We start from the raw sequence: 15,618 nt of genomic DNA, 5'->3' as shown, positions 1-15,618 counted from the left end.
TTCCCACGGGCTCAGGCCCACAGTGAAGATGACTCCAGAGCTAATGCCACACGGCCACGAGCTGCTGACAGCAGCACCACTCAGCAAGCCCCACATGCCAACACACTGGTGGCACTGGGGGCCACACATCATCCCCCTGAGGGCATGGAAGCTACAACCGGATAATTTGAGGCTATTAAAAACCCAAAACCCTCTTTTCCAAGAGCATCCCTAGCACACAATTGCTGGAGACAGTCCCGGGTCAGGGAGCTTCTCTCGTCTCTGCCCTGAACCACTGTCACCCAGCTGACACATTCCATCCCAATGACAACTCCTGTGGCTGCACCGACCACCCAAAGGGCCGGGAACGACTCAGGATAACAGCCCTGTGGCCCCTTCCGAATTTGCTCTTCTCCAGAGCCTCCAGCTGAGCAAACAGCTACTGCCAACAACCCCGGTGCCAACCGGGAGGCCACCGCACACAGCCCATCATTAATGCTCTCATTATGCAGACGATGAGCAGAGGGTGTTGCTATTCTCCGACACGGTCTCCATGACACTGCAGTGTGTGTGGATCCTCCGGACCCATCCGCGCGCCAGCACCGCCACGGAACACGCAGGAACACGCAGGAACACGCAGGAACATGGATGCTGCCACCCCAGAGAGACAACGCACTCCCACCACCCGCCCCGCAGCCCCCAGCAAGAAACTTCCACGGCCCTACCTGGAAGTGGAGGATGATCGTCCATATGAGCCCCAGGGTGAGCTTGGGGTTGCCGTCCGTGATGTCATCGTTGCGAATATTCACCAGTTTCACCTGAAGGAGACACGAGAGGGTCAGAGTTGCCCGTCAGCCCCACCCTGAGAGCGGGGGGACGTGTCCCCCATCGCGCTGTCCCACCCTGAGCACTCCTTGGGGAGTGGGCACACAACACCCCAGCGCTTCCCCAGGAGGCAGCAAGGCCACCTCATATCCTGGCTTGGGAAGGATTTTTCCATGTTTCCAGCACTCTCCATCCAGAAGTGCTTTCCCAGCACTTAATGGCTTTACTTCAGCTCACGGAGCAGCGTCCCCGGAGCCCCGAGCACTGGTGCATAATTGAACAGCTCCAGCCCACAGAGCACGGGTAAAAGGGGATGACCAAGCTTTAACTCCATCTCGGGCTCAAAACCAAGCTCTAATCAATCAGCCCTAATGAAGGCATTGCCCTCCCTTTTCTCCCTTGGGGGAGTCCCTGCTCCCCACCACTCAACGGGACTCACAATCAGTCTCTGGCAGGAGTGTCTGGGGTAAGACATCCCAGCAAGGCCACCAGGCCATCCATCACACTTCAAAGGGAAAAGCTGTTTCATCCAAGTGGAGAAACAAGTTCCCCAGAGCCCTTGGCAAAATGTCTCTATCAAGGAGCTGGGGAGGAGGAAGAGGCGGGGGGCTGGAAGCGGCTCACCCTCCCTGGAGTAGGGAATGTGCTCAAATTTATTCAGTGCCCTCGGGCCAGCAGCAAGCGAGAAAAGTCTCTGCTTCAGCACGAACTGGTACAATTTATCATCATCATCGCCTTGGCATATCTGGGAGCATCACGGTGGGGAGACCTGACCCAACAGGCAGAACAGGACACCCGGCCCCGGGGCTGCGGGGGTTTCACCTGCAGAGCCAACAAGTCTCGGGATGCAGCCCATTGCTCCAGGCAGGATCTGCCCAGGGGTGCGGAGCATGACTGGTCTCTGCCAGCTGCACGGGCATGGTGGGGCCAGCAGCTCCCAAAAGCCCAGGGGAGGGAGCCTGTCCTCCAAAAACTGAAGGGTAATCAGTCCACGCTGACAGCCGGAGGGATGATGCCACAGAGGCACCCAGCTGTGCCAGCAGCGAGGCCAGGGCTGCGTGGGTTGGGCAGAACCAGCAGCCACATCCCCTCCCAGAGCTGGTGGCAGGGCACGGATGTGCCACAGCTGCCCATCCCCATCACTGGGACCTGCTGAGGAGCCCCAGGTGAGGCTTTCAGGGCACAGACGTGACTGTTGGAGACACTTGCAAACCCCTTCCCAGAACTGGAGTTGGCCCCTCATTTTCACAGTAGTTTTTATGTGCATGGCTGGATTTCAGAGGGGGAATGGATTTCCCATTTTTCCCATGGGGAAAGGCCCCCCAAAAGTCATCCTCAACCAGCACCATGAAGACGGGTACACCCCAGCATGGGCTGATGCTGCTTCTCGACACCCTTCCCAAGCCCCAGCCAGGAAAAAGAACCACAAGCCACCCAGCTCTGCTGGATGAGCCTCTGTCAGCCCTTACCTGTCGCTGCTTCAGGAAATCCAGGGCAATCTGCACGTTCTGCAGCCGGTGGAATCGCATCCGCCCCTTCTCACGCGGCTGCAAGAGAGAGGCAGCAGCTTCAGGTCAGGCTCACAGGGTTGGCTGGGCTGGCAGCACCCCACATGCACAGTGGCCCCCCAGATCCCCTGGGAGCTGTCAGCGTGCTGGTGTGACCCCCTGTGCAGCCACACACCCTGCTCTATACCATTCTGGAGCAAATAAAGCCATGGCTGTGCATAATCCTGCTGGAACGCGGCAAAAAGGCCCCAGAGGGAGACTGAGGTGGGAAAACCTGAGATCTAGACCTTTGCTGAGACCCCGAGAGTTGGTGTCCAGGCCTGGCAGCAGGCAGGACTGGCTCAGCCTCCAAGATCCCAGGGCGGGATCTCACCCAGCCCATGGACAGCCAGACAAGTTGGGAAAAGGGCTCAGCAAAGAGATGGACTCAAACAGCTACAGAGTTTGATTGATCCAGGTGGAAGCAGAGGTAGGACATGGAGACTCAGGTAGGGACCAGATGTGGGTCCCCACTGATGGCAGAGGAACCCCAACCTCAGCATCAGTCCCTCCAGACCCAGCCCAGCTCTTCCTGCACATGGGCAGGGGCTGCTGCTTGAGGTACCATCTCTGAATCCTTCAGGAAGGGGAAAGTGAGACACCCTGGACTGTGCCTGTTGCTGCTGCAGGTCAGGGATTTCCAGAGGTACCCGTTGGCTGAGCCGTGGCCAGGGAAAAGGTATGGGGATGATGGGTCTGCTTTGAATCTGTAGGAGTGAGAGGATCAATGCCCAAATCCTGATCCCAGCCTCAATATGAGGATTCACCAGGATGTTCATAAAATCACAGAAAGTTTGGGTTGGAAAGGACCTTAAAGACCATCTAATTCCAACCCCTTGCCATGGGCAGGGACACCGTGTTCTGAACTGTTAGGACAGTCCAAGTCCTCTGAATCACCTTCCTTCCTCAGCCTGAAGGAAAGACCTGTCCCTGCAAGGAGAGGAGCCGTCCCTGCAAGTGGAGGAGTTGTCCCTGCAAAGGGAACATCTCCAGGCCTGCAGGGAACCATCGGGAAGGTGCTACAGTCCAAGCTCCTCCTGCACTGCTCCAGGGAAGTGACACTGCACAAGGGCATCATCACCCGGAGCACAGGGGCTGGAAAACACACCTTCTCTTACACCTGACCAAGTTTTGGGGTCTGTCCCCTTCAGGCTGACCCTTGCCTGGGACTAGGCTGCGCTCGCTCCCACCTCCACTCACATGCACGGGGGTTGCCGGTCGTGCCCCGTATCCCAGGAAGTGCCTGTGCCCGGAGCCTGTCCATGCAGTGCCAGGTGAGCAGCCGTCACAGCGGCCCTGAGGGCCGAGCAGCGTGTGGGGACCCGTCCCTGTCCCCTCCCACCCCGTGGAGGAGACACATGCTGTCACACCGGGTGGGTGAGTGCCCTGGCTGCAGGCGGACGCTGCGGTGCACGCACAGATAATCCAGCTCACGGGAATGCAGCCCTGGAATGAGGGAGCATCTCCGCTCTCACAGCTTCCCCTCCGCACACCCTCGCTCAGGGCGACCACCCCGAGTGGGTTTTATCCAAAACCACGGCTAAAACCGGGGAGAGGGGAAGGCTGGGCTGCACTGGACTATCTGACGGCACTCCAGCGTCCGCCAGGGATACGCTGCATCCGGGACAGGCTCAACCTACTTCTTCATCATCATCATCTTCCTCCTCACGCTCCTCGCTGCTCGCACGGCACCAGGCCGGTGCTCTCACCAGGCGAAGGCTCCGCTCAGCTGGCGGCTCTACGGGCTAAGGAGGACGGGAGGGACGGCGACGGGAGGGTGACACAACAGGGGAGACAGAATGGAAACCAAAATGCAACGCCCGGGTGCGAGGAGAAATAAAAGAGCAAGGGACGAAGGCGGCTGGGTCTCTGGCACACTCTGAGCCCCAGCACAGGAATTTCCTCCTGATTTTGGAAGCTGGGAGCTGTGTGGATCATGAGTAGCGTGATCCAATTTTTCAGCCCCCACAAAAACCGATTTGGCGTCTCCGGAGGGTAACGGAGGGAGGTAGCAGATCTTTGCCCAGATCCTATTTTAGGGGAAAACTAAAATAATTCCTGCTGTGCTACGCTGTTACAGCAATCGGGATTCTTCCTGGAGCTGAGGGAATGTGTCAGTCTGAGAAGGAGGAGGAGGAGGAAGGAGGAGGAGGGGGGATTCCACGAGAAGAGGTTTGCACCGCTGACTGCTACAAACCCAGCTCGTGCAGGAGCTGAGCACGGGGCAGGAGTGTCAAATCTGAGTTAAACTGCTGGGCACGCTGCCACAGAAGCAGTTTTTAGTCAGATCCACTACTATCCATGATTTTAAATTTGGAGCCAAGACTGGAAGATGCAGGTGTGTAAGACTTAGCAAAAAGAGGGCTTTACCCAGGGCACCATAATCAGATGCTTTGGTGGTGTCCAAGAGAGACCAGCCTGGGGGACAGGGCTTTGAGTGAAAATAAATAATAAAAAAAAATAATAAAAATAATAATAATAATAATAATAACAGTAATAATAAATAATAATAGCAATAATAATAAAAGAAACAATGACAGACATTTGAAAACAGAACTATGGTGTAAGAAATGACAGCTGATGGCTGGGAGTGGAGGGGAGCAGGGGGAGGACGGAGAGGGCTCGGGGCAGGGGGTGGTTCCAGCATCCCTGTCCATCCCTGGAGACTTACCAGCTTCACTCCCGACAGCACTTCCAGGAGGGAGATGAGGTTGTGGCCATCTCGTAAATCCTCGTAGAGGTCGTTGATGTGCTTGCGCACCTGGGGAGGGGAAAAGCCATCAGGCCATTTCAAACTGTTACTCCAGGATTATGGCCAAGGAGAGCAGCCTCCCCCTTCCCAAACGACCTGGCAGAAGCTGCTGCCAATTTTACACGCACAAAATCTAACTGTTAAACCATCTGTACTCCAGGTAATCCCATAATACTGCACACAGATCCCTGCGGGAAGGGCAGCTCTTCCTGAGGAGGTGGTTTAACTTCTCACATTCCCAAAACACAGCACCCAGATTCCACCTGGCAGCAGAGGAGGTTTCCATGGGCAGCACAGCTACAGGAGCAAGCTGACCCCATCCAGCCTGTTTCTGCTCTTCCCCAGACACCCAGGTTTCACTTTCCTGGGAGTCCCCAGATGTTTTCCCAGAGAAGCTTCAAGATTTTGCTGTTTTTCCCTCCTTTGTAAGATTTAGAAAGCAGCCAAAAGCTTGGCACAGAGTTTTGCAAAGCTGGCAGGAAAACACAGCTGGGACACCTTGTGCCCAAGCCATTTCTTTTCCTTCCCTTTTTTTTTTTGTCCTGTTTTTGGTAAATGGAGAATTAATTAAAACCCACCCAGCACTAACCAAGAAAAGCAGGAGGCACCTTGTGGTGCCATGTTAATCCTGCTTAAAAACATGTCCCTTGGCACTGTTTGGGGCTCCTCTACACACAAGAGCATCCTTTGAAAGATAAAAAAGCCCATTTTCCCTGGCAAGGTGGTGTGAGGGAAGAACCTCCTTCTCCCTGGAATGAGGGAGGATGCACAAGCCTCCTGTTAAGCAAGGACCAGGTACCCAGGAGGGAAAGGTAATAAAAGGGCTGTGTAGTGATGCTACAGTGCCCTCCAAAGGCTCCAGCACATTTCCAGCACATCCTGCTCTGCTCTGAGTAAAGACACTCATGAATACCGAAATCAAACAGTCCTAGGCATAAAAAAAATTGTAAAAAACCTTAAAAAGGCATTTATCTGCCAGTCCTGAGCTGGAACAGACACACACACGGTCATTTAACAGGCTTTATAATAAAATACGTGACTCTTACCTTCATCAAGTGTTTATTGACCCATTTAGTGAAGGTTTTCTTTTGGACTCTGTCCCGTTCATCTGTCAAAAGAAGACAAAGGCAGCTCTTGGTCAGTGGTTCTCATGCAGAAACTCAAATGACTTTGAAATGAGGGGAAGAGACAGAGGGATCGCCGCCGGTGCCAGGACGGATCCCGCGCCGGCACAGGGAACAGAGGCGGCTTATTCACGGGTTAGTGCGGGACAGGGCCGTTCACGAGGCTCCAACATCTCCCTCGGGCAGGGAAATGGGAGCTGGGACAAAACACACTGGTTTCCTGGTGAGAATAATGTTATTTAACGAATGTAGTGTGGGTGACTGGGATAGCTGTAACTGCAGCTGGCAGCACCACCTGAACACCCAAAATGTGCCCCCGCTGCGGCTCCTCGGCCCCTCTGGAGGCAGCACAGGGAGGGAGGGGGGTTTTGCCCGAGCCCACCCACTTTAGGAGGGTGTCCCTCTGCCCTGGCCGCTCCCGGAAGGCTTTAGGGCATTATATAAACCCCCCAGATGTCCCGTTACAGGCCTCGGCCAGGCACCACCAGGGTGTGCAATTAGCAGCTTACTCTGTCGCTGTATTTTTGGTTCATTGGATTGTCAGGATTTAATGTTTATTTCTGTCCTGCAGCTCAGCCCTGGCCAGACACTGAGAGTTCTGAACGCTGGCGGGACAGGGTGACAACGTGGGTGACACTCCCAGGGGGTCCTGTCCCCAGGGGTGGTGGGGTGATAGGATGGGAGATTTGTGGTGATGCCCAAGCAGCAACGAGGGAGCTCTAGGCAGGCTTTTTGCTCCACGGAAAAAATAATATCACATGAAAAACAAAGGCAAGAAGACGAAAGGAGAGGGCACAAGATGGGCCACACACACTGGAGGGTCCCATAGGGTGCAGGGGGGTCCCACTCAGCTCCCACCTCCCCAGGCAGTGAGGAGGGCTCAGAGCAACCCCAGCAGCCAGCCCTGTGCCCAGTGGGATTGCTTGGGTTTAACAACAGCACCCTAGAGGAAAAAGTTCCTCAGCACCAACCCCACAGCACATGACCCCAGGCTCCTGAGCACTGTCCCATGCATCCCAGGGGATCCCTGGGATATTCAGGAAAGAATGAGCCCCATTCCCCCAAGAGACTCCCTCTGACATCCGGGTCCACCAGGCAGCAGCACCCCTCACTTTGGTTTTAAGCCAAAAATCAAGAAAAAGGAGAAAACAGCATCTCTCAGCCAGAGATCCCCATCCATACCATGTGTCCTGCCAGACAGCCCCACGTCCCACTCCCCAGGATGGGGGGTCACTGAGAGTCTCTGCACAGCCCCAGAGGCCCTTGAGAAGACCTCCCAACATCTCCATCCACACAGATTGGAAAGCACCATCCAACATCCTTCCTCTTCCTCCTCCACCCCACGGCTTCCCCTTCTCAAAGCGCCGCAGTCAGACACGTGGTACACGGCGACACGTCACTTTGCCATGTCCCCCTCCATCCCTGGGCCAAGGCACTTCATCAGGTGCCAAAAAACTACCCATTGGTTGAACTACATCCACACTCACTTCCCACTCTGCCAGGCTCCAGCCTCGGCTTCCCGGGACAATGCAGCTGAGCCACGGAGCTGCTGCCTGGCACCGCCAGCCATAGGAAGCTGTGTCACCCTCACGTGTTTTAGGGACTTTTCCTTCACCCGACCCTCCCAGAGTCCCGGTGTTGGGTCCCTTCCCAACCCCGGTGTTAATTCAGGGTGGATAAAGCTCCATACCCCGTATCCCGTGTACCCCACAGGCTGAGCAGGGGACGGTGGTGGGTACTAACCGATGCAGCACATCCGGCACACCAGGCAGGCGCTCAGCCGCCTCCTCTCCCCGGAAAGATGCCGCCTCTCCATCGCCCCAGCCCGGGATGGGGAGCGCTGGGTCCCGGCAAAGCAGCAGCTGCCTCCTGGCTCCCGGGGAAGGGTCTTCTGGTGGCACCACCCACTCGCCGACCTCGGCCCCGGTGGGTGCGGATGGGTGAGTTCTCACCCGCAGCTCCTCCCACCGCGCCACTTCCTACCCCTGGTGCCCCCAGTGCGGGCACGGGCCGTTCCTCCTCCGGGCTATCACCGCAAACCTCACCACGATGCCAACGGCTGCTCTGCCCGCGGTCTCCTGGCTCCTCGCGCTTCTCCGGGTGCTCCCGGCCCCGGGTGCTCCCGGCCCCGGGTGCCGCCAGCGCGGCAGCTCCGTGCCAGCAAAATCCTCACCCACGGTCCCAACGGCCGGCAAAGCAGCTTGGAACGCTCCCAGCACGGAAGGGCAGAGCTGCCACCTCCAGCACGTGAGGAAGAAGCGGTGCCGAGCGCGGCGCAGCTCCGGCAACCGGCGGGTCGGGGGGTGCGGGCACCGGCTCGCCCCGCAGAGCTGGGCACTGCCCGCTGGCCGGCTCTTGGCTTGTTTTTCCTCGTCTTGTTTTCCAGTTAATTGCACCAGGGACAGGAGGGACAATGCTGGGCTGTTCTCCCCGCTCCCGCCTGCGGCTCCTGCCCAAATCATGTCCCGGGTCTGAAGCGCTGGAGCCGGGACACGGCGCAGCCCCGCTCGGCACGCGGGGAGATAACGGGGGCCACCTTATCACCGCCTCTCTTCCTTTTCTTCTAAATATAATCCCCCTGCAGCCCTCCTGCCGGCTGCTGCCCCAGCCAGGAGGGCAAGAGCAGCCAGGGTGCTGCCTCGGGAAGGCAGGAGCATCGCACAGAGCACGCGGGGATGGAGGCACATCACCGAGTCCCACACGGACAGTCTGCAGCCAGGCACCTCCAGTGCTGGATCCCAGGGTTGCCCACAGGCCAGCAGCTCCTCAGCAAGCTCCCTCTTCCCATCTCCTGCAGAAACGGAGGGCTTTCCTCCTTTTCTTTTGCCCTGTCTCACCACCTTTGGGTGGTTCCCGGGCTCCAACCAGATTAAACCTCCCCAGCCCGCACCCGCACTATCAGCTGAGCTAATAATAATGCTGGTTACTGCTTACTAACAATATTAAGGCATTGCAAGCTTATCTCTCCCTGGCTTATCTTTTCCAGAGTCACCCTGACAAACAACTTGTTGCAATCCCCTCATGTTCATCCCCTCCCTGGTTGCATCCCCCCACGCTCGTCCCCTCCCTAGTCTAGCAGAGGTTTGCTGGCCCCAGTCACCAAGAACCACCCTGTCACCAGCCAGGGACAGCAAGCAGAGGCGATGGCCTGGGCAGCAGGCAGGTAGGGCATGGCCAGAGGGAAGGTTTACAGTGGCTAAAGGAAATTTGTCCCACTCTGAAGACAAGGCAGCAGCAGGAAAAGCAACGGCAGAGCTTCAGGTCCCCTCACACGCAGGCCATGGAGCAAAGGCTGGTGGCAGTGACACAGGGAACATCACCAGCAAACAGAGACCATCCATGTGGTTTAATTCCCTCCCCACCTCCTCTCCCCACATTGCACACCACAGCTCAGCCCACCTCATCCCCAAAAATGGGGATCCCAAAGGAACCAGGGCATTGTCTGCCCTTCACCTCAGCAGCACAAATCCCCCACAGAGGGGCAGAAGCAGCAAGGACCAAGGAACATTGGTGGCCACACAAGGGGAAGGTAGTTTGGGGAACTTTCCCTCTGCTGTTGGTCCCACAAGTGAACCCAGCTAGCGAGGGGGAACAGGGAAAACCATCCTGCCCCATATCTGGTATGCAGTGCTCCAAAATCAGAGGCATCAGCTGAGCACGGAAAGAAAAACTCCCACTCACCGTCCTGCTGGACCTCAGGGTCCCCAGGCACTTGCCATCGTCACAGGGATGGCTCCCACAGGCACTGGGTGCCAGAGAACCCCCCCAGCACCACCACAACACCCTGCTCAGACAATTCCCTTCCCGTTTGCCCGCGGCAGCCTCCATCCTGGCAGCCTGCCTGGCCCCAGCAGCTCCCAACACGTCTGGCCGGGAGCTGCCGCTCCCCCATGGATCTCTCCTCCATCATCACTGGCCTTGCTCGCTCTCACACTCCATCATCGTGTGCCTCCTCCTGCTCAGGCTGCTGCTGTCAGAGCCTGGTCCCAACCTCAGGAATCAGCGGGATAGAAGGTGCCTGGCCAGGAGGCATCATCCCTAATCCTAACCCTGGCTTGGCACCCTCCATCCCCTGTGCGCTCAGTGCTCCCTGGGATGGCCCTTTGCCATCCTTAGGAGGGAAACCAGGGGGTTTCATGTCGCCCACAGGCTCCTTCAGCCTCCTGGAATAAAGTTGGGAAGTGGCTCGCAAACTTTCTGCCCCTGCTCATTAATTCCTGCTAAATCTGAAGAAACATGGGAAATCTCAGACAGGGGCCCTGAGCTGGACAAGCTTGAGGACATCTCTGAGATCATACTCAAGGTTAAAGTGGCATTAAACTGTGAGAGACAACCTTGGGGTGACAGAGGGGTTGGTTACTTAAAAATTCCAAAAAAATCAAATTTTTAAGCACTGAAACCCATTGCTTTCACTTCAAGACAAGCAAAGAATGGGAATGCACGGGGATTTTTTTAAACCTGGTCCTGTTAAGATGGGGGATATGCAAAAAAACCTGGCTGGCTGAGGAGCAGGAGGTATTTGAAACATGCTGGCTGCCAACTTGAGAGCTGACATAATCCATCATGACAACAGAGCCAACCAGGCAGGATTTACAGAGCCTTTCACCCAGGGAGAGGAAACGGAGCCTGATTCAGCCTGGAAGAATGCACAAGAGATACCTGCGGTGGAAAACTATCCAACCACCCGGATATTTAATGAGGGAGACACCTGAGAAGTGGTGATGCAAAGGAGAGGGGGGCGGATGCTCAGCAGAGCTGGGTGAGCATCACAGGGCAAACAACTTGCTGCAAGATGACCCCCATCTTCCAGGATGCTGTGCCCGTGGGATGGGCTTCACCTGCCCTTTTTTCTGGGAAGGAGTGATGAAGGAAAACAGACATTGGATATACTTGCTGCTTGCAACACTTGCTCCAGGATTTTTTCCAAAAGGGATGGATCTGGGGGGGTGGGATACACCCCTCCAAGAAGGGTGAAGCAGCAGGTAGGCATGGGGAAGAGACAGTCAAGTTGGGAAGCATTCAGGAGGTCTCTGGATGGAGCCAAGCACATCTCTGGACAACACTGCCTGGCCACGGAGATTAATTAAATGGACAAGGAACGGCAGGTCAGCAGGAGGAATTGCAGCAAGTCTGGGTTTAGTGGGTGACGGTGCATTCTGTTTGTGCAATTCACTCTTAATCTCCCTCTCCCAGTAGTTTAGAGGGAGAAAGGAAGAAGTGTATCCCTAAACAGTATCTAGGGAAAAGTCCTGTGCGCTGCCCAGGCTGCGCAGTCCCGCCCCTTTTCATGGAAAAAGGGAAAGAAAAGGGGGATTCGGTCACGGCCTCGGGGAAGAGGCCCCATGCAGAGGCACAGGCTAGAACAAGCACTGCTGGAAAAAAAAAAAAAAGGAGGGAGGAATCAAAACAAACAAATCCCAGGAGGAAGAGGCCGGGAGACAGAAGGAGCTACCGAGTCCTTGTGCAAGGCCTTGGAGCTATCGCACCTCCCCGTAACGAATCCTCACGCTCCTTGGGCAGTCATGTGCCAGCCCTATTTTGGGAAACTGAGGCAGGGTCAGCCCCAGCTGCTTGGCGAGGCCGTGCCAGCGCCGGGAGGAGCTCCCGGGGCTGCGTCTTGCCGGTGCTGGCGGCTCCCGGAGACGCCGCTGTCACAGCGAGGGGTGGGAGTGACGGTGCTCCCCTACACCGGGGCAGAACCGGGAGGCAGAACCCAGCCACGTGTCGTGGGATTGTGCCAGACAAAAAGCAGCCTCATCCCCAGTGGGACCACCCTCCAGTCCCAGCCGCTCCCAGCCCCACATGAGCTGGGAATGGGTGGCGAGGCCAAATTTAGGCGGTAAAACCTCTGAGCACCCCCCCAACATATGCACAGGGCTCAAGGCCACCGGGAGGATCCCCATGGCCGTGTCCTCCTCCCTCCTTCCCGCAACCACGGCCCTGCCCAGACGCTGCCAACAGCTCCTGGGGAGGGAAAACAATCCATGACCCTCCGGCCATCTTAGTGCCTCCCTGCTCCCCCCCAAGAACAGCCCTACCTTCCCTGCTCCGGCTCCGCCAGTACAGGACTCCGGCGATGCCCAGGACGTGGCTCAGGACAAAGGCGGCGGGCGGCAGATAGGAGCTCTCCGACAGAGGCATTGTCTCCTATTCCCGGCCCGTTATCCCGAGCCTGGCTCCAAATTTCTTTCTCCTGAGGCTGCCGGAGTCCGGCATCGCCGGGAGGGCGAGGGGATGGGGGCTGAGTCGCTGCCTGTAGAAACTTCCGAAACTTCCTGCCTGCGCCTCTGCCCGCAGCTGGCTGTGTCTCCCCGGAGCTGGCAGGGCTTGGGACAGCCAGCGCCGCTGGGACTGGGAGATTTGGGAGCTCGGAGAGGGGGCGGGTAGAGGGACAAAGTGAGCGTCAGGCCGGCTCAAACATCTTTCCTCGGAGTTCTCGCGGCCAAACTTCGTCCACCCCCCCCCTCTCCGCTCGGCGGGGAGAGACGTCATCTCCTCGATTTCCATTCCCAGCCCCGCTGGAAGGTCTGGCTGCGGCTCCGGCGGCCGCGGCGAGGGGATATCGGCGGGAGCAGCTGCCGGGTCGGCATCACCGCAACACCCCCCGCATCCTCACGGGGGGCTCGGAGGGGCACGAAACCTCGGCCCCCCCCCGCAACAGGGTGACAGTCAGCAGCGTCCCCTGCCAGCACAGAGCCCGGCAATGCCAACACACCGAGGGAAGCTGGGATCGAGGGGGAGCAGCTGGGAGATGAAGGCAGCGCCTCGAGGGGCTCCCAGGGGGCTCGGTACCCCGGGCTGGAGCCAGCACCACCCTGCTCACAGGAGAACCTCTGCCCAGCAAGGCGGCAAAAGCAACAAAATTTGGGCTTCTGGGAGTCAAGCACCCAAAAGACATTTCCATCACCCTCCCTGGATGCCCAGGTTAAGGATTAACTGCCCTATGGGGAAATACCCCAAAAGATGCTCTAACACCAGAGATTTGTCCCCCTCCCAGCCTTTCCCACAGCCGGGTGTCCCACTTGCCCCCAGCATCACACCGTGCACGGTGAGACTTTGCAGCCCAACCCTATTTACTAACGGTTTGCACCATGTTGGGCGTTACTCAGGGTTTCGGTTCTTTTTGGAACCGCTTCCGGCAGCAGCGGGACAGGGACAGCACAGGGAAACCGAGAGGAGCCGGTGCCTCCCCAGCCCCTTTGCCGTTGTAACCACAAGCAAACAGGGCGGGGAGGCTCCCACAAAGCCTGGATTGATTTCAGAGCCCATCATATACCACGTCCCCCCCACCAGCTCCTGAGGGAAGAAACCTGCTCTTGGATAGACAGTTGTAGGGAACTAAAGGCTCATTTTGTCCTGCTACCTTCCCCAAAGGGCTCAGACAAGAGAAGGTTGTTCTGACGATGCTTGGAGGTGAAGGGGAAGCTGTTACAGTGAGGATGGTACAGTGCAGACCTGCAGAACATCAGCCTGGCTCAGGATTTACTGATGGGAGAGCCAGGAATCCCAGCTTAGGATTTACTGACCAGCCAGGAGTCCCAGCTCACAGAGAGATGCCATCCTGCAGCACCCACTGCACAGCTGGAAAACCCCACGAGGTCCAGAGCATCACCCAGGTGCAAACAGATTTATATTTATAACCCTGAGCAGCTCCCCAAACCCTGCAGCCACAAGTTGGTCAGGCTCACAAAGAAAACCACATCGAGCAAAACCTGACAGACCCAAACACAGCCTGAAATATTCCTAAACCTGGCACAGGTTGCCCAGAGAAGCTGTGGATGGCCCATGCCTGCAAATGTTCAAGGCCAGGTTGGACAGGGCTTGGAGGCAGGAATAAGATGAGCTTTAAAGTCCTTTGTAACCCAAACCATTCCATGATCCAATATTGCATCATTCCCTGGGGGTCCTGCACCCCTGTGACCTCCCAACAATGTTCAGGATAACGAGATGGGCAATAGAAAATACAGAGTTACCCCGGGGCTCGGCGCTGTTGCAATATATTTTTCTAAAGCTTCATCCCTGCCCAGATGAAAAATATCCCAGCATAGTTTTCATCCAAAGTCGTCTGCTTTGTGTTAAGGCTGCAGGAGGAACGACCCACCAACAGGCACGAGGCCACCATAAATGGGCCCGTGGTCCATCCTGAGCTGGGCAAATAACACCCTGCAAGGCAGGTGGCTGCTGGTGATGTGATGGAGCTGGGATGTGCCAGCGGAAAAGGGTCTGGGAAGCAGGAGCTGCTTTCCCACATCCCCTCATTCCAGCTGCATCCACGGGGGCTGAGCTGCTCCTGTGTTTCCTGGCTGCTTCCTGCATGGGGCGGCTGACAAAATGCCCTGAGCACCTGATAAAATGCCCTGAGAACTGCCAGCTGCTCCAGCTGGACAAGGCTTCGGGCAAAAGAAACTTTAAATATATATACAATCATCTATAAATATATATTTTCCTTCTAGATACAAACAGACTTTAGATATAAAAATGTCATAGAACCATAGAATATCCTGAGTTGAAAGGGACCCACAAGGATAGAGAATATATATATACAGAGAGAATATATTTATATATATTTATATAAATGTATATTTTCATATATAAATACATCCTCTGGCTGCACCAGGACACCCTGGGAATTCCTGTGATCCGCCACTTCATCATCCTGCTCAGTTTAACACCCTCACCCCACTTTCCTTTCCCTGCTCAGCACAAGCCACTGCAGGAAGGCGATAAGGCAGGAGGCGGCTGATCTGGGGTGTCTCGAAAGCCAACAGCGGGTTTCGGGGTGACTCGTCAGGGTTCTGGGGACCACCCATCCCTGGATGCAGCATGAGACTGCCCCCCCTGCCTGCCATGGAAACCACCACGAGCACCCAAAACACAAACAGCCCGTTTTAGTTCCTTGCAAGGCGGCTTCAACCGTCGCCTCAGCCCAGAAAGGAAAGGGGTGGGGAGAGGACACGAACCTCCCGCCCGCGCAGGAATTTGGGGAGCGGAGAGGCCGTGCCCTCCCATGGGGGGGTCCCCACCTTACAGTGCACCCCCCTTTTTCACAGGCTGCCCTGGGCAGCATTTTGCAGCCCTGTGCATCACCCAGAATGATGTGACCCCCCCCCCTTCCTCCAGCACCTCGCCTGGGTTTTAGGGTACCCCACAGGGCAGCTCTGGGGATGCAGACCCCACACCCTCCCTCGCTCCAGCCATGCTCCTGCCCGGAGCTGAGTCACCCCTGGTTCCGGACAAGCGTTGGGTGTCCAGGGCTGTTCCTCCCCCTCCATGTGCCTCCCCAGTGAGTAATGCTCAGACGACACGGCTGCTGCAGCTCCCGGCTCCGGCATCTCCTTATATGACCGGGGAAGCTGCCGGGCAGCAGCACACAGGAGCCAGGCACAGCCTT

The 15,618-nt window shown here is 56.8% G+C and overlaps 1 protein-coding gene across 9 annotated transcripts in view; it reads right to left on the bottom strand.

Annotated features, from left to right (window-relative positions):
- Positions 1–15,618, bottom strand: part of MACF1 (microtubule-actin crosslinking factor 1) — a 141,069-nt gene that overhangs the window by 100,197 nt on the left and 25,254 nt on the right. For 8 of the 9 annotated variants that reach the window (XM_027701236.1, XM_027701238.1, XM_027701225.1 and 5 more), the window contains 4 exons: positions 6,150–6,211; positions 5,023–5,112; positions 2,274–2,351; positions 705–797 (listed from right to left, as the gene is read on the bottom strand). In XM_027701236.1, coding sequence (XP_027557037.1) covers positions 705–797; positions 2,274–2,351; positions 5,023–5,112; positions 6,150–6,211 — 323 coding nt within the window. Of the gene's footprint in view, positions 1–704; positions 798–2,273; positions 2,352–5,022; positions 5,113–6,149; positions 6,212–12,265; positions 12,369–15,618 lie in introns of those variants that run through there. The other variant, XM_027701231.1, reaches the window with a different exon arrangement.

The sequence above is a fragment of the Neopelma chrysocephalum genome, unplaced genomic scaffold (genome assembly GCF_003984885.1).
Source record: "Neopelma chrysocephalum unplaced genomic scaffold, ASM398488v2 Primary Assembly neopelma1_154, whole genome shotgun sequence".
In the NCBI taxonomy this organism is placed as follows: Eukaryota; Metazoa; Chordata; class Aves; order Passeriformes; family Pipridae; genus Neopelma; species Neopelma chrysocephalum.
Note: the sequence above shows the minus strand (reverse complement) of the source record. Positions and strands in the feature narration are given on the sequence as shown.